This window comes from Rutilus rutilus, assembly GCF_951802725.1.
Source record: "Rutilus rutilus genome assembly, chromosome: 6".
Taxonomy (NCBI): Eukaryota; Metazoa; Chordata; class Actinopteri; order Cypriniformes; family Leuciscidae; genus Rutilus; species Rutilus rutilus.
In genome coordinates, this window is record NC_140214.1 from 14,047,508 (window position 1) to 14,066,870 (window position 19,363).

At 35.4% G+C, this 19,363-nt stretch overlaps 1 protein-coding gene across 1 annotated transcript; it reads left to right on the forward strand.

Annotated features, from left to right (window-relative positions):
• The first annotated feature begins 13,755 nt into the window (after nucleotides 1-13,755).
• pcp4l1 (Purkinje cell protein 4 like 1) lies at nucleotides 13,756-18,468 on the forward strand. Its single transcript, XM_084412661.1, has 3 exons — nucleotides 13,756-13,973; nucleotides 15,665-15,719; nucleotides 16,632-18,468. Exons 1-3 carry the CDS (start codon nucleotides 13,965-13,967, stop codon nucleotides 16,781-16,783), a joined length of 216 nt encoding a protein of 71 aa, XP_084268787.1. The 5' UTR covers nucleotides 13,756-13,964; the 3' UTR covers nucleotides 16,784-18,468.
• Nucleotides 18,469-19,363: the final 895 nt, after the last annotated feature.

Below are 19,363 nucleotides of genomic sequence, written 5' to 3' on the forward strand. Positions count from 1 at the left end.
CGCAAAAAAAAATCAACAGATGATGGCCTATCGTTAATTGCTTTATTGTGTGAATACTATACATCGTGTCTAATAACAGCAGTGAATATGGACACATTTCTTGTTTCCTGACAAAAGTTATAGTGGGATACAAATTTTTTCAGATCGTATTTTTGACCTGACAAAATATGTATCCCCCCGCAAAAAAAAATCAACAGATGATGGCCTATCGTTAATTGCTTTATTGTGTGAATACTATACATCGTGTCTAATAACAGCAGTGAATATGGACACATTTCTTGTTTCCTGACAAAAGTTATAGTGGGATACAAATTTTTTCAGATCGTATTTTTGACCTGACAAAATATGTATCCCCCCGCAAAAAAAAATCAACAGATGATGGCCTATCATAAGTGCTTTATTGTGTGAATACTATACATCGTGTCTAATAACAGCAGGGAATATGGACACATTTCTTGTTTCCTGACAAAAGTTATAGTGGGATACAAATTTTTTCAGATCGTATTTTTGACCTGACAAAATATGTATCCCCCCGCAAAAAAAAATCAACAGATGATGGCCTATCGTTAATTGCTTTATTGTGTGAATACTATACATCGTGTCTAATAACAGCAGTGAATATGGACACATTTCTTAGTTATAGTTAAGTTATAGTTGGATTTTTTTCTGACTGTTTTTAAACCTGCTATAAAAATATCCCCTCTCCATAATGCACAGATGATGGCCTATCAACGTCTCCACTTTCATTGGCCTGAAGAAAGCAAGGAAAGCCCCCCACCACCCATAAAATGAACATCAAACACTTACACACACCAGAACACTTATACCCCCCTTTTGCATCTAGGAATTCTTAAAGCTTAGGCCTTAAAGGAGAAGTTCACTTTTAAAATGGAAATTCTGTCATCATATAATCACCCTCATGTTGTTTCAAACCTGTATGAATTTCTTTCTTTTGATGAACAGAAAGGAAGATATTTACCAGGCAGTTTTTGGGTCCCATTGACTTCCATAGTAGGGAAAAAATATACTATGGAAGTCAATGGGACCCAAAAACTGCCTGGTTACTGACATTCTTCTAAATATCTTACTTTCTGTTCAGCAGAAGAAAGATATTCATACTTATTTGAAACAACATGAGGTTGATTATATGATGACAGAATTTTCATTTTAAAAGTGAACTTCTCCTTTAACTTGAAGTGAGTCTCCAGTACACTTTCAGTTTTAATGTATAATAGGATACACACAGTAGATACTGTATCCACTTTCTTCATCACTTGAATGTAAAAAATAACTTAGGTTTTTTTTTTTTTGACATGCTGTTTACATATCAAGTATTATTTTATTAATCAATCAATTATTTTAATCTGCAATTATTGTATTATTAATCAATATATTGTAAGCTATTTTTCAAGCAAAATAAAAAAGATAAGACACAAACTTGGAAGGTGTGATGTAATACAACAAGATGTAATGAATAAATTCCTCTAGAAAAATAATGTACAGAAAACTAAGGAGTGCAAGCAGTACACAGGAAGGCGGCATCTGTTGGTGGGCCTTGAACGCACACATGGTGGAACCACCGCAAACAAATGTCACACTGAATCTGGAAAACAAATTATTTGGATTTTTGGGTAAGAGGCTGCAAATTTTCATTCTTGTGCAATTATAGTTATATTTTTAATATACAGTAATTCATGTGGAGATAAATTATAATAGAATGTTTGTTAGTCATAGGTAAAATAGAAGCAATAGAATAGAAAAATCTAACATAACAATACAAGAAAATTCTTGATAACTTTACAACAAAACGTATTTCATTTCACATTTCTTAAGTTTGATTTACCCAACTCAAGTCTGTCTCAGGCCCTTCTGACCCACAGAAGTGACATATGTCTGCCAGGTCATCTTTGAAACAAAACAAAAAACACAGAGCATGCATCTATAATTCTTCATTTTTCACTCTAATACTTTTTAGGTAAGTATGGAATAATTCTGGTAGCTGCATAAGATGTTGTACAGCAATTATAAGGACAATTATTTGTATTGCTAAAACATCCCCTGATAACTTATTACTCACCAGTCTCTAGGAGAAGAGTGACAGCGATTTGCAGCCTGTGCTTGATGATATCCTCTTTCGTAGCAGGAAAATCCACTGTCTCATTTTTCAAAAGGTCTTCTGCAAACTGAAAAAAAAAATTTTTTGACTACATTAAAAAATCATGTTACGTAGATATAAATCTACTGTCAGTGAATAACTTAACTAGTCTTAACTAAACAATGGTCATATTATAATGTGAGGGTGAGGACACTGCTCTGAATAGTAAACATACTTTCAAGGCAAAGACTCCACATGAGGTACCATCCGATTGTTTTGGATGTGGGACTGTGTCACATGTCCACCTTGAGACATTGCATCCCTTGTTTCTCATGAATGCTCTGAAGAAATAAAATAAAAATACAAAAAATATTATGATTTGCAATTTTGTCACACACAGTAGGGGTCAATGCCACCAGATATGCATTTTTAAACCATACAAAAACAAAAGTTTAATAAAAACTACCAAAGATTCACATTTATGTTATCACATTTAGTTTTTTGTTAGATTTGTAGCTTTTCACATCTTTATAGAGCTCCTCGGTGGATAGGTGATAACTTGTGGGCTGTATAAAGAATGACAAGCTCTAATGGCTCTAAGCTCTAATCCTGTGCTGCCAACTACTCCTTTTCTCTTTTATGATTATTTTGTTAAATTGTTATAATTAAGTTTTTTTATTGACAGTGGACACACTAAACTAAATGTTTAAATGTCAATAATGCTGAAGTTAAATTTTTACAGCTATCCTTACCTTGTTGTTTCAAGACATGTTTTTACGTCTTGCTTAGACTCTCCCAGTGGATCCAGGAACAGGGACTTCTTTTGTTGTGGGTAGATCACCTTTTTCATGAAAACAAATTACACGTTAGTTCTTTACTAAATCAAGCATAAATCAACATATTGTGGCAGTGCATTTTTCTTCTTTGATGTAATTTACTTATATGCGTATAGTAAATTTTACCGCTAGTGTCCAGTGGTGATGGTCATTTATTATTCCCACAATGATCTCGTACTCCTGGGGTTTCATCTAAAATGTAACAAAAAATTATTGTCGTATTTGAATTGTCCATAAAATATGGTTTAGAAAAACTTGAGGGTGAGTAAATGATGACAAAATTTTAATTTTTTTGTGGGAACTATCCCTTTAAATGTATTTAAATTATTTTAAAGCATGGCATTTTATTTATATTATTTAGCTTTATTACAATGGGAATTTGGAATTAATCTGAATAGTACATCAATGAGATCCTTTATACCAATACAGACCTTGAGTCTTAGAGTCCTTCTTTTCCAAATTGATGTCATTGCAAAGGAATCAATGAATGATGCCTTTGTAGTATTCTGGGCATTGTACTTGCGCACCAAGACCGCTAGATATGCATTAATTGACTGTTGAGAAATTTCAAACAAGAGATTATGATAGAATTATAAAACAAATACATTGAGGGCTACAGTTGATTTAAAAAAACAATTAAAACTGTAGTGTACATACCTCACTTTCCAGCTCCCTGTTGGGACCAAGTAATTGAATATCCCAGTAAAATAATTTGTAAGCCCCTACTCTAGAGAGGAGGACATGGGCATTCTTTCCTGCCCAGGCATCCTGTACATCTGCCGAAAATAATGAATAAAGAAGTAAAATAATAATAAAAATATCTAATTAATCAATGTGAAAAATGTAAGTAGCAATTAAAATGCGATCTAAGCTCCTAATGCATCACTACATACATTATTGTAACCACATTGTCCATAAATTTAATACAGCAGCCACAGTCTCATGTAAATCATTAAGGGTGATTGAGACATAATTATGAACCTAGTGTGCTTTGGTATTAACATCTCTTCCATTAAAAATAAAAATAAATCTTACATTTCTCTGCAACAGCTAGAGTATGTCCATGAGTCGGTGGCGGGGCTGTTGCAGGTGGGCCTGTGGCCGGAAAGGCTGCTGGTTGTGGTGGGGCAGGTGGTTTTGGCGGGGCTGTTGCAGGTGGGCCTGTGGCCGGAAAGGCTGCTGGTTGTGATGGGGCAGGTGGTTTTGGCGGGGCTGTTGCTGGTGGGCCCGTGGCTGGAAAGGCTGCTGGTTGTGGTGGGGCAGGTGCTTTTGGTGGGGCTGTTGCTGGTGGGCCCGTGGCTGATTGTGGTGGGGCAGGTGGTTTTGGCGGGGTTGTTGCTGGTGGGCCCGTGGCCGGTTGTGGTGGGGCAGGTGGTTTTGGCGGGGTTGTTGCTGGTGGGCCCGTGGCCGGTTGTGGTGGGGCAGGTGGTTTTGGCGGGGTTGTTGCTGGTGGGCCTGTGGCTGGTTGTGGTGGGGCAGGTGCTTTTGGTGGGGCTGTTGCTGGTGGGCCTGTGGCTGGTTGTGGTGGGGCAGGTGGTTTTGGCGGGGTTGTTGCTGGTGGGCCTGTGGCTGGTTGTGGTGGGGCAGGTGGTTTTGGCGGAACCATTGAAGTGTTCCCTTTCTTTTTAAAATCCCAGTGTGGTACTCGTGGTGTGTCATCAACGCTCAACTTTAGTTGGTCAATGTTTATTTTGTGAAATATTGCCCCATTGCCATCTTGGAGATCAGCACTCTTACCCTGGATTGCCTTGATGGTATATGGTCCAAAAAAATTGGATTCCAATTTCCCCCCCTTTCTCTGTTGACTCCTTTTGTTTTGTCTCCAAACTTTGTCCCCGACTTTGAACTCTGATGTTTTACCAGTTGCCTTTATTTTGCCCATTGTTTTTTCTTGCCCCTTGGCAAGATTTTCTCCGACAAGTTCCATCAGCTTCTGTTGTCGCTGAATGTCCTGTGCCAAATCTTCATGTCCCACTATGTCCTCCACAATGTTGTCAAGCTTTGAACAGACATTATTTGCTGTTAGAATTAACCACTTACTTCAGTGGTTCTCAAAGTAGTTCTTTTAGATTTAGGAAAATAACATTGCTTGGTCTGCTCAACATGCCCCCCTGCAGTGGCACTATGTCCCCTAGTTTGAGAACCACTGACTTGAGTTTTGCATGTCTCTGTACCTTATTTAGTGAACAAAATAATAGACAGATAGATACATAGATGATAAACCAACCATGTAGTGTTCCGGGACTTCCGACGGATAACGAGCCTCTCTGCCGAACATCAAATAGTAGGGTGAGTACTTCGTAGTTATCTGCTTTTTTGTTCGGAGACCGAACATCACAGCATCCAGGTAATCATCCCATGTTTCAGGATGGTTACCAACCAATTTACTCAGGGCTCTGAAAAAATAATAATCAATAATTTCGGTGGACAGGCACACATACACTAAGTATAAACACATACACATTTAATGACACCAAAGTATCAAATGTTGTATGTGTTGTATGTTAATGTGGTCTATTAAGGAATACAAGTAAGGACCCACCTCTGAATTGTGCAATTCAATCTCTCTACTAGTCCATTTGTTTGTGGATGATATGGTGAGCATAGGCTTCTTTTAATGTTGAGAATTTCGCACACACTTTTGTTAATCTGCAATCATAAGGGAACATTGTTTTAAATAATATATATTTATGAAAGCAATATATATATAATCTCTCAACAACATAGTGAAATTCTGCATAGGACTGAATGAACTACAGAATGTACTTACAGCATTGACAAATTCTTTCCCCTGGTCAGTAAGAATCCTTTTGGGGGCTTCGAACTGATGGACAAATTTAATAATGCATTTTGTCACTTCCTTGGCTGCCTTTGATGTCAAAGGGTAAGCCTGGGGCCATTTGGTAAAGTAATCGATCATCACGCATATGTATTGATGTCCATGCTTGGTTTCTGTCAATTTCCCAATTAGGTCCATCCCCACCAACTCAAATGGCTGAGAAACCTTGCAGCAAAAATTTTTAACATTAGAATAGTTTTCATCCAGAAACCTAACCCTATACTGCCTGGTGAAGAATCTAAGGGTTTTCAATAACAACCAATTTTACTTTAAGAGAGCAACCATACATTGATTTTATTTTCTTTATTTCACTTGACATATAATTTAAATAATTTATAATCTAATCAGTAATTTATATAGTTGATTTATCTTTTATTCATATTATTGTTATTTGACATATCATTTAGGCCTACATAATTTATCATCTAACCCTAACCCTAACCCTAGCCCTAACCCTAACCCTAATATTATGTATAGTTAGCTCAAAAAGGGAATTTCTAAGTGAATGTGCGTTATGCACTTTAAACAATATTTTTTCTGGTCAGGGGTGGAATTGTTTTCTGAAACTGCAAAATAACACTAGGGAACGTTCGCGCTGGAACACGCCTCCTCTTCTCGCTGAACCTCCCTGAGAGCGCAAGTTCATTCCATAATTTAGAGTCCCTAAGGTGATTATTGTCACAGAAATTTTAGTTGTCTTGGTATAAAAACGCTCGTTGTAATTGTAGCCTACTGTAAATGTAGCCTAAGTCTGAGCATTGGTTTATATAACATCTAGATAAAGAATTTTTAAACATATATGCAACTAAGATTAATAAATAAACTCTGCACTTTTATTATCGTCACTTTGTCTCCTGCTTCTTCTGTTTGCTGGGTTGCATATACACCAGACAAACGGATATCTTTTGACGGGATCCGGGGCTGGATTTAATGTTTCTAACATGGAGAGATTTTATCCGATTTAGATTTTGTGATAAATGCACTCATTTTGTGATAAATGCACTCAGCATCTTTTCTATACCTTTTTTTTTAATAAAGCACACATTTTATTTTAAAATAATAGTTTTTACACTGGAACCATATCAGTATTTGGATGAACTAACCTTTATGGGAGTGTACTGTGTTGGTTGCTTAATCGATGCACCACTGGCCTGGCAAGCTGAGCATTGGGAAACCTGATGATAAAATGATATGAAAAAATGACAATTCATTAATGAAGATGAGTACTGTAAATACCAGGGTAACATTTTTATTATTATCATTTTGAACAATATAGAAAAAAGTTATATAAAACTGACTATGAAATAACAAGCCTTATCATTAAATAATTGTAGTGCTGACTTACCCACTTGTTGATGTCTACTGACATCCCTGGCCAGTAATATCTCTTCGATATTGCTTCCCTAGTTTTAGTCTGGCCACAATGTGCCCCAGCAGGGCTGGCATGAAAATCTTCAAAAATACTGTTAGCCTCATCAGCCCCACAGACCACTTTAGTTTTTATACTTTTGGCAGTCCCTTTATAGCGCCAGTAATATAGCACTTCTCCTAAAAAAAAAAAAAAAATTAAAATATGATCACATACACTTTAATAAGTCTTTACCTGGATATCATAAAGATAATATCACATCTTTGTAATGTAATATATTTGATAGTGTTTTACAGTTGTAGATTACTGAAAGAAAAAAAAACTTGGGATCAATATATTAATCGATTATTTATAAATTGCTAAATCTAATGCTAAGTAATGGGGTGTTATTCCCCACATTCATTAATAGACTTGTCTTTGTATCTAATAAGCCAGATCACCTGGACAACATATACTTTATTACAATGTAATAATGTCTTAATTGTGGGAAATGTCATGTGTATTGTACTGCACAGCTGTGCCATGATGTTGGATAGTGTCAATGGTAACTAAACCCCTGATCAGAGCCTGACTCCACCCACTGGCAATATTTGAAAAAATGCGGGAAAAGTGTGTGTGGGGGTGGGGTTGAAACTGGAGACCGCGTCTCTCTGTAGGCAAGGCTGGGCTGGTGCCTGCTTACTTCACAGGGCACCCTCACTTCCAATAGGAAAATTAAACTGCAGTAGCCACCATTCAACCAGAATAGAGCAGCACTCAGACGTTTTCACACCATATATTGTAGAAATAAAAAATTATATTTTATACCCAAATGTCAAAAATTTTCTTGAACAAATGAGCAGCATCAATAAAGCCCCAGTCTTACAGATCATTAACTAAAAAAAGGTGTTTAAGGGGTGTATATAGGCTACCCTATATTTGACCGGTGTAGGTCGTAAAAGCATGCATGCTCAATATGACTGCTGAGATTTTTCGATTAAATGATAACATATAAAGGGTTAGGAATAAGATTTTTATTATCTTACCTTGAACTTCGTAGACAGCAGCTTTTCTTCGAAGAAGAAGTTTGTCCCGTTTAGTGAAAAGTGCTGGATATTCCCCTTGCAATTTGTACCGAACTATCTGCTCATAATTATTCGGATCCATTGCAGCGTTTGAGTTCAGGAAAAATGACAAGCGTAAAGATCAAATGAGCCGATTAAATATTTCTCCAACGAAATCAAACGGTGATAATAGACTTGCAACCTATAGGCCTTGCACGATCTTACCTAATTTGCATAATTGATGAGGTACGTAAAATGTTATAAAAAAAATGTATGGTTTGTTTGTGCAGGACACTTATAGGCCTGCAAACCACTAACTTAATATGCAGGACATTTTGATTAATAATAAAATGTATTTTAGAGTTAATTTTCATGCAATTGTATATATATGATGTTTTTGGGAATTAAATGTCAACCATTCGGTGGAATGGCTTTCTGCTATAAAAAATGTATATTAAATGTATTAAAAATATACTTGAAATTAAAATAGTATTTTTTTAATATTTGTATTTCCCAACATGCTTATTTGAAATGCATTAAAAATACAATTTTTTATACGTATTTTAATATGTAAAATATACAAGATTCCACATACAGAGATATATGATAGTGCAGACATACATATGAATTGCACAATAATTAAGAAATGAAACATACACAATATAAAAAATTAAAACAACATTTAAAATGCAAGATAGTACAGTAATACATGCCATATCAGAGCCCGTCTATACGACATTCTCTGGCCATATATGAATGTTGCTTTCTTCGGGCGCCACAGGAAGTCGAGACGTTGATAGGACATAATGGAGAGGGGATAGGCTACTTAACATGTTTTAAATGGAAAAATCTGATGATATCACATTTATTACATCAATAAAGCAATTAACGATAGGCCATCATCTGTTGATTTTTTTTTGCGGGGGGATACATATTTTGTCAGGTCAAAAATACGATCTGAAAAAATTTGTATCCCACTATAACTTTTGTCAGGAAACAAGAAATGTGTCCATATTCACTGCTGTTATTAGACACGATGTATAGTATTCACACAATAAAGCAATTAACGATAGGCCATCATCTGTTGATTTTTTTTTGCGGGGGGATACATATTTTGTCAGGTCGAAAATACGATCTGAAAAAATTTGTATCCCACTATAACTTTTGTCAGGAAACAAGAAACGTGTCCATATTCACTGCTGTTATTAGACACGATGTATAGTATTCACACAATAAAGCAATTAACGATAGGCCATCATCTGTTGATTTTTTTTTGCGGGGGGATACATATTTTGTCAGGTCAAAAATACGATCTGAAAAAATTTGTATCCCACTATAACTTTTGTCAGGAAACAAGAAACGTGTCCATATTCACTGCTGTTATTAGACACGATGTATAGTATTCACACAATAAAGCAATTAACGATAGGCCATCATCTGTTGATTTTTTTTTGCGGGGGGATACATATTTTGTCAGGTCGAAAATACGATCTGAAAAAATTTGTATCCCACTATAACTTTTGTCAGGAAACAAGAAACGTGTCCATATTCACTGCTGTTATTAGACACGATGTATAGTATTCACACAATAAAGCAATTAACGATAGGCCATCATCTGTTGATTTTTTTTTGCGGGGGGATACATATTTTGTCAGGTCAAAAATACGATCTGAAAAAATTTGTATCCCACTATAACTTTTGTCAGGAAACAAGAAATGTGTCCATATTCACTGCTGTTATTAGACACGATGTATAGTATTCACACAATAAAGCAATTAACGATAGGCCATCATCTGTTGATTTTTTTTTGCGGGGGGATACATATTTTGTCAGGTCAAAAATACGATCTGAAAAAATTTGTATCCCACTATAACTTTTGTCAGGAAACAAGAAATGTGTCCATATTCACTGCTGTTATTAGACACGATGTATAGTATTCACACAATAAAGCAATTAACGATAGGCCATCATCTGTTGATTTTTTTTTGCGGGGGGATACATATTTTGTCAGGTCAAAAATACGATCTGAAAAAATTTGTATCCCACTATAACTTTTGTCAGGAAACAAGAAATGTGTCCATATTCACTGCTGTTATTAGACACGATGTATAGTATTCACACAATAAAGCAATTAACGATAGGCCATCATCTGTTGATTTTTTTTTGCGGGGGGATACATATTTTGTCAGGTCGAAAATACGATCTGAAAAAATTTGTATCCCACTATAACTTTTGTCAGGAAACAAGAAACGTGTCCATATTCACTGCTGTTATTAGACACGATGTATAGTATTCACACAATAAAGCAATTAACGATAGGCCATCATCTGTTGATTTTTTTTTGCGGGGGGATACATATTTTGTCAGGTCAAAAATACGATCTGAAAAAATTTGTATCCCACTATAACTTTTGTCAGGAAACAAGAAATGTGTCCATATTCACTGCTGTTATTAGACACGATGTATAGTATTCACACAATAAAGCAATTAACGATAGGCCATCATCTGTTGATTTTTTTTTGCGGGGGGATACATATTTTGTCAGGTCAAAAATACGATCTGAAAAAATTTGTATCCCACTATAACTTTTGTCAGGAAACAAGAAACGTGTCCATATTCACTGCTGTTATTAGACACGATGTATAGTATTCACACAATAAAGCAATTAACGATAGGCCATCATCTGTTGATTTTTTTTTGCGGGGGGATACATATTTTGTCAGGTCGAAAATACGATCTGAAAAAATTTGTATCCCACTATAACTTTTGTCAGGAAACAAGAAACGTGTCCATATTCACTGCTGTTATTAGACACGATGTATAGTATTCACACAATAAAGCAATTAACGATAGGCCATCATCTGTTGATTTTTTTTTGCGGGGGGATACATATTTTGTCAGGTCAAAAATACGATCTGAAAAAATTTGTATCCCACTATAACTTTTGTCAGGAAACAAGAAATGTGTCCATATTCACTGCTGTTATTAGACACGATGTATAGTATTCACACAATAAAGCAATTAACGATAGGCCATCATCTGTTGATTTTTTTTTGCGGGGGGATACATATTTTGTCAGGTCAAAAATACGATCTGAAAAAATTTGTATCCCACTATAACTTTTGTCAGGAAACAAGAAATGTGTCCATATTCACTGCTGTTATTAGACACGATGTATAGTATTCACACAATAAAGCAATTAACGATAGGCCATCATCTGTTGATTTTTTTTTGCGGGGGGATACATATTTTGTCAGGTCGAAAATACGATCTGAAAAAATTTGTATCCCACTATAACTTTTGTCAGGAAACAAGAAACGTGTCCATATTCACTGCTGTTATTAGACACGATGTATAGTATTCACACAATAAAGCAATTAACGATAGGTCATCGATCTACACTCGTTTTTTGTGTACGTTAGGCTATGCCCCATTTATTTAAGTGCGCGGGCATTATTAAATGGTTTTGATAATAATTCACCGTGGAAGGGGGAGGGATTAAGAACAATTTAATATCCAAAGGCTGGTTGCTTTATGGGTGAAACGGTATATGGTCGTCTTTGCTTTTCAGTAACTTATGCCAATGTCAAATCAGTGCATCGATCGTAGCTATATAATAAAAGCCTTTATTGTGATAGATGTAGCTACCACGTGAGAGCTGGTTTTGCAAAACCTCGTCGATAAAACAACAATAGTAAAACGATAACTTAAATAATTTACGTGTTATAGATTAATTTACTTTGCTCAAACAATCCACGGCTCCTTTATTGCTGACTGCGTGCGCGCTACCGCGACCGGGGATACACTTCCATTCAGGGGTAAGTACCTTGGCACGACACCGGCAAGACGATCGTTCTCCGGAAGTTGGTCTGGATCCACAAACAAAGCGGCGCTTAATATTACAGTACACACTGATTATATGTGATACCAAGTAAATTATGTTTACGCTAAAATACACACACGGATTTTTTTTTTTTTTTGTGTGTGTGTGTTTTTTTTTTTGCTCTGAATATTGATTATGACTGCGCCATTTGGTATATTTATAATGATAATAATGATAACAAAACGCAACATTTTACTGTTATTATTAGTAATAGTAGTAACGTTAGTATTATACCAATTGCATATTCATCATAAGTAAAAAAAAAAACAAAAAAAACAGCCTATTTATACAGGTAAAAGTATGGACCAATATCCATATCTACAAATATTTGGATTAATTAATGATAATAATCAAGAATGCAAATAATAATAACAATAATAACGAGCATTTCATCCTAATTTGAAAATATTACAAAAAGTATAATTATTATTATTATGCAGATTCATCATCAGTAATAAAAACAAGACAAAAAACAACATTATGTTTATACAGGTACAAATATGGCCCAATATCTGACTATATTTAATCAATATAATATTATTTTGATTAATTAATGATAATAATAAAACATGCATGCAACAATACATTAAATTAAGAATTATTTCAATTTATTCAAAATAAAAATAATATGTATTATATGTATTATTATTATTATTATTAACGACTTTTCGGGTTTCTCCGAAGCGGAGAGACTAAATTAAATATATATATTTTTTTGTGTTCTCATTTTGCTCAAATAGCAAAAGAAAAACTCCACATGTTTTCACAACTTTCAAAAACAGTAAAAAAAAAGAAAGAAAAAGAAAACAAAATTAGAGAGAGAGGAAGTCAGAAGAGAGAAAGATTTGTAATTTGATGCAAATGTAATGTAATACTAAGCATAGTGTAATGTACATAAATTTACAAAAAAAGATAATATAAAAAACTTTGCAGGATTATTTTATTTTTATTTATCTAATCCTTATGATAATCTTTATATATGTAAGAATTAAGAAATAATGTAGAGTGAGGCGGTTGTTATAGCGAATACAACCCTGACAGGCTGATCAGGACCCCGACGCAAAGCGGAGGGGTCTTGAATCAGCCTGAAGGGGTTGTATTCGCTATAATAACCGCCTGGCTCTACATTATCCCGCTTATTACATGGCTACCTACCAAATAAATCAATAATTTGACACAAAATATTGATTTAAAAAGGAGTTTATTGATTTAAAAACGATTGTATTGCTTCCGCTAAAGAAAATAGTCCGTTCGGTTAGAATCATCCTGCGTCCATAGCAACGCTCTGTTTTTCATGGCAAAGGTGTGTTACATGGCAACTAGCCATGTAATAAATAAATGCTTTATTTGAACATTCAGTTTACAGTGTGAAACAACCAAATTAGAACACAGCAATAAGTATTAAGTATAACAAAAATATAAAGAATAGTAAAAGAAAACAAAACTTTGCAAAATACAATGCTGATTTTTTTTTTGTTGCTCTGAATATTGATTATGACTGCGCCATTTGGTATATTTATAATGATAATAATGATAACAAAACGCAACATTTTATTGTTACCGTTAAAATGCGTCCTCAAAGTCTGTGAAAAGGCCTGAACCATAGACAGTAAAAACGAACGAGAGAGAGAGAGAGAGAGAGAGAGAGAGAGAGAGAGAGAGAGAGAGAGAGAGCGAGAGAGAGAGAGGCAGGGGCGTGTTTTTTTTTCTTCTAGATGAGAGCTGGAAATACAGTCCTCTGCATAATATTCTCGGTTCCGTTGTTCTGACATATATTCAAAGCACTCTGACCAAAAAAAAAAAAAAAAAAGGAGGGAAATTCCGATTACATTTGTTTGAGGCTTTAAAACGCTACAAATTAAACCGCGAACCGAAAAGGACATTCCCTCAGAAAGAACTATGAGTGAGGTGAGTTCTCATTTGTTATTTTAAGACTGTATGATAAACCCGACTAACTTAAAAGTTAATTCGAAGATTTATATAATAACATAATATGAATCTAGGACGTCCAATTCAATGCAAATGCTTTCTTTGTTGAGACAAAAAAAAGGATTAACGTTAAATCATTAAATCCTTTGAATCATGCAAGTTGCGTTAATAAAAATGGGTTGGCTGTAAACCCAACCCAAATTTCTCGTCAGTAAAGATGAGAAATATAACCCTTTCTTTATATTTTTAATCTTTACAGAAATCAGAGGTTGGTTGACATCTAAACCATCTCTTTATGAATTTTGCAATACATATTACAGTGCGTTTTACTCTTTACTCTTTTTACTTTAGATTTCCATAGTTTAAAATGAAAGTGATGCTTTACATTCTTTTTGTGTGTCCCATTAATTGCCAATTAATAAGTGGCTCAGGGGAGCTTGACCTTGCTGATCTGAGCTTGGCTAATTAGCAGATGGAGATTGTGCCGTGAGGCTTGTGTGTATCAAGTGATGTGTGAGAGTGAAAATAAAGTGCTGTCTGAGGTAATGTAGAAGAGAAAAAGTAATGACTAACACACTGAGAGCCAGCTGGCAGCAAGCATGCATGGGATCTCCCCCCTCATCATGATGTCTTTTAAGTGTGAAAGCCAGAAGTGTGAAGTCTTACCTCCACAATACTCATATGACCTATTTTTGGCAAATTACGAGAAAATAAACAACAGAATGGCATGAACACACACAAAAAATGGCATGTCTTTAGACCAAAGTTGTCGTTTTTATGCTCAAAGAGATTTTATCTGACAGCTCACAGAATGTGGTGGATGGTGCATTAAAACTTACTGGAGCTGGGCTGAGGCTGGTTCAGAGTTCAGAGTAAGGTGAAGATGCTCTTTCATTCCAAAAAAAAGAGGCTTAACGGGGGAAAGGGCTGCAGCGATTTGCATTTGAAAGAGTCCCTTGCAGTGAGAGAGTGAATAATATGTGTATATGTGATGAGTGTGTTTAGGCAATGTTCCATTTCATCCCCCTTGATGACATTTTCTGTTCTCAAAAGAGTATATCAGCAGCTTCAAGCAAATATCACAGTGTTTCTCAGATTTAAATGACAATTCATTGCTGAAATTACACATTTAAAAAGGATTTACACAAAAATACATGAACACAAACTGACACATTTTGGATGCCAATGTGAATAACTCAAATCTAGGGCATCATCTCAAGGCTAATTTGTTCTCATAATTGAAAAAGCAAGGTCACAGATATACTGAATGTATTTTGGCCTTAAGTAGTTTACACCGTGTGCCCCGGAAACATAAACATTTTATAACCCTGTACTTTATCTATCAAATGTGAACAGGGATAAATTCATTTAAGAAATATATAATATAAAATACATACACACACAGTAAGCTTGCATTTCATGGGGATCCTCTCCAGGGCTGAGTGCCTCTGTTCCAGATTGCACACAGAATTGAAAAAGGGGGATTAAACCGATGGGGATTAAGGGGTCTTTATCGCTCGGTGTCCTAACACACGCATGATAAAGCCCATATCAAATTTTAATTTGATGGCAGACCAAGTACAAAATTCACAGATGCTCTGATTTTAGTTTTTACTGCATGCCTGAATGCTCTCACAATAAACCTGAAAGCTGCTGCCTCTTTCTTGCAGAACAGTTCGTCTGATCCTCCCAACAGCACTCAGGGGCCCGCCACAGATGGAAAAGGTGTGTTTATGTGTTCCATTACAGCATATTTAACATTTTCATGATTTACTTCTTGAAAACATTTTTGTAGGCCAATGCAGAAGTTAGTATCGTCCTTGTTCCCTAATAGGATTTTTCCCTTTGGCTTTAGGATAGTTGCGGAAAATAAGCTCCGACCAACAGAACTTTTATGAATTTTGAAGCCTAAATACAATCATCAGAAGTAAAAAGCTAAACGTATGTTATAAACGGACTACACCATGGTCACCACCATTAAGCATCATAAAAAAGTATGAATAGTTTGCAAGAGCGTGAACACAACTAGGCTGTAAAAGCTGCCTTTAGTGAGTAGATTAGTTTTTCGTCTTGATGACGTTTAATGTTCCCGACAACCTCTGTATAGTCCCATTTAGCCACTTGACAAGTAAAAGCTTTAAATAGAAACACAAGTGTTACTGATGTATTTTATGTCAAAGTATAAAATGTGAAAATATATTGAGCTTGAGCACAGAGCACAGTCATTATTTCAGGCATTTAATCAAACACCCGTTCAAAAAACCCATTGACTTTGGGACGATGGAGCCGGAAGTGCTAAAATACTCGTTTCCGGGTGGTCTACAAAAAATTCATCATCCTTAAATGACTCATATTTGTCTCTGAAAGCTGAGATACAAGAAAACTTTTTAACATCGAAACAAATAGACATCTCATTTTTAACCATGAAAATGCGCCGTACTGCTAAAAGATATTAGAACAAATACAGATTTTAAAGTTCTGTGGTATGAAAATGTAAACAATTGCTGTAAGTATATTTATAACAATGAACATAATTTAAGACCTGAATTGGGACGCATACACAAATGTAAGAAATATTGCAGTTTCTTTTACTATGCCATTAATGTTGTCAATGTTTGCGTGTCATGTGTCCCTCAGCCGCCCAGGAGAAACCTGCGGACAAAGAGGGGAAGCTCCCTACGCAAGAACCCGAAGAAGAGATCGACATTGATCTGGAGGCGCCAGAGACAGAGAAAGCAGCTTTGGCAATACAGAATCAGTTTAGACGCTTCCAGAAGAAAAAGAAATAGAAAAGGGGAGCCTGAACAAGAGAATCGGTGGACAAAAATTCGCTATGGAAAGAGAATTAACAAAGAAGAGACAGAGGAAAGTCAAGTGTGGGTGGGAAATTAGGGGTTTGGAAAATAAATGATAGCCCTGTGGCATCAACATGCTGGGTAGATTAGAGTTTAGGACATAAGAATAGAGAAGGATTTTCACTTTAAAAGACATGGCAGATTCTGTTCTCACTAGATTTGTCTCCATCCTTCTCCTCTCCTGTAGACATAAATATAGGAACGCCAGTTACATGTGCAACACACATCTGTCATTTAATGTATTTAGTATCATTGATGCAATAGAACAAATGTAAGTGATATTAAACTTAATTCAAAGGGCAGTAAATGACCAAATGTTGCACTGCACTTACAGTGAAACATGTTGGCGTGAATCAGTATTAGATATGAAGTAGCTTAGTTGTAAATCTATTCTTAGAGTAGGCTGTTCATTTTTGTTGTGTTGTTGTTCAAGTGACAAGTGATTAAAAAAAGTAAGATATCTTTATATCAACAGCAGACCAAATCATGATTATTTAATAACAGAAAAAAAAAATATTATAACCTGACATTCTCAGAAGAATTAGCAATATCTTGCATATTTATGCATTTTGGACAGGGCTTTAATCAAGACACACTGAAGTTTAAATACAATAGCTTGTTATTTTTAATATTAGCCCTATTAAACTAGGCAAATGGCCTTGAAATACATGTAAAATGGGCAAGTTTAACATTCTATTCAGTTAACTGTAAATAGCTGAATTTAGCACAAGGTCAAGAACCTTTTAAGTCATGTCATGCTCACTTAAATTAGCATAAATTCCTTTCATTTTTGCTTCAATGCCATAAGTCACTGGCATGCAAGTGAGATCCTTGAATTTTTGGAGACTGGTGACTCAAAATGAAGATGATTATCAAGGAAAGTGTAACATTTTGATCTATTTTAAGTGTCTTTATCTTTCTCCTTCCCCTATAATTAAAGTGGTCTCCACAGATATCTCAGAATAGCTCGTAAAAATTAGAGCAGTATATAGAGACTCATGATTATCTTGCAGTTAATGGGACAAATGATGTCTGTAATTGCACTGAGATAGGTTTGATGAAAATGTCATCTGGGCTTGATCGTTTTCAGATAACCACTGGCAAGGCAATTATTGAATACATCTGTTATTATTCTGTACATTTTATATCAAGTAGCCTATGACACATTTTTACTGTTGGAAAGACATTTATATCCTCCTGTATTGCTTTGTACTTATTTCTCTCTCTCTCTCTCTCTCTCTCTGTGCTCATGTGTGCTTGAGTGCTCTATCCTACACTTGTTTCTTTTTTCAGTGTGACTCATTGCTTCAATAGAAAGAATTGTATGTCCTGACCTGAATTGTATGTACTAGGGGCATTAAGTAGATGGTTACATAAAGTGAAGAACATTATATAACATTAGTTTGCCTTTTCTCCATCAAACATATTGAATTTTCAATGTAAATGCATATTTCAACTTCAATAATTATTGCTTCTATTGCAGTCTAGTATTTTTTAAACCTTCGATCTAAAATAGTTAATGCAGGAGTAAAGTGAAATGAATGGTAAAAAAAAAGAAGTAATTTTTGGATGTTCCCACTTGCTTGTCGTTGTCTACAACCCAAAATAGAAAGCTTTTTATACCTAGTTTTATAGCTAAGAGTTTTTATTGTTGCTGTCCCCCCTAATGAAGTACAGTCAATAGTTACATCATTTAATCATTTAAAGAATGCACGTTTACTTGTGTTTGGTGCTGATATGTGTAGGAGGTGAATGGCATCATACAACCTAAAATTTTGCAAGAGAAGATGACGCCTGATACTGGTCTGATAGTGTTTAAAAACTATAATAACCTATACTATTATTTGAACAGCAGAGGGCAGTCTCTTTTTTTCTATCCATCTCAGGCAGTGTTTCCAAGTCCGTGGTTTTCCCATGGAATTGGGCTACTTTTAAAGGGGTGGTATAATGCCCTTTTCACAAGATGTAAAATATGTCTTTGATGTCCCGAGTTAAAGTTGTCACTTTTTGAGGGTGAGCAAAAACGCACCGTTTTGTGTCTGTTCCTTTAAATGCAAATGAGCTGCTGCTCCCGGCACAGAGGGTGGAGCTTCAACAGCTTGTGTCATTTTACCTCACACAGACATGCACTAAAAAATTCAAAAACATTTAGCCTTTTATGTTCAAACCAGAGTCAAATGATGTCAACGGAGTCAATGAGAGGAAGTGACATGTAGAAAGCAACAGGACATTTCTGAATGGTTAGTTGATGAATGTATGTAGCTTTTGTGTAGTTATCTTCTAGTCATTGATTAGCATATTCTGTCTTGATAATCTATAAATCATGTTCAGGGGGTGGGGTTTATGTAAATTTTAGGGTTAGTGATGTCAGGAATGTTGTGTAGTCCCTACCAGACGTTAGTTGTAGTCCTTAAAAAGCAATTTCTTTAAAAGCAAATAACTCCCTTTGCTTTGAACTTTGAGCGTTGTAACTTTGCAGATGTTGTTTATGCTCAAACAGCAACATTACACACT

Excerpts from the sequence above, each read along its gene's own strand:
- pcp4l1 (XM_084412661.1), top strand. Across the intron at positions 15,720-16,631 it reads GCCCGCCACAGATGGAAAAG|CCGCCCAGGAGAAACCTGCG; the intron begins GTGTGTTTATGT and ends TGTGTCCCTCAG.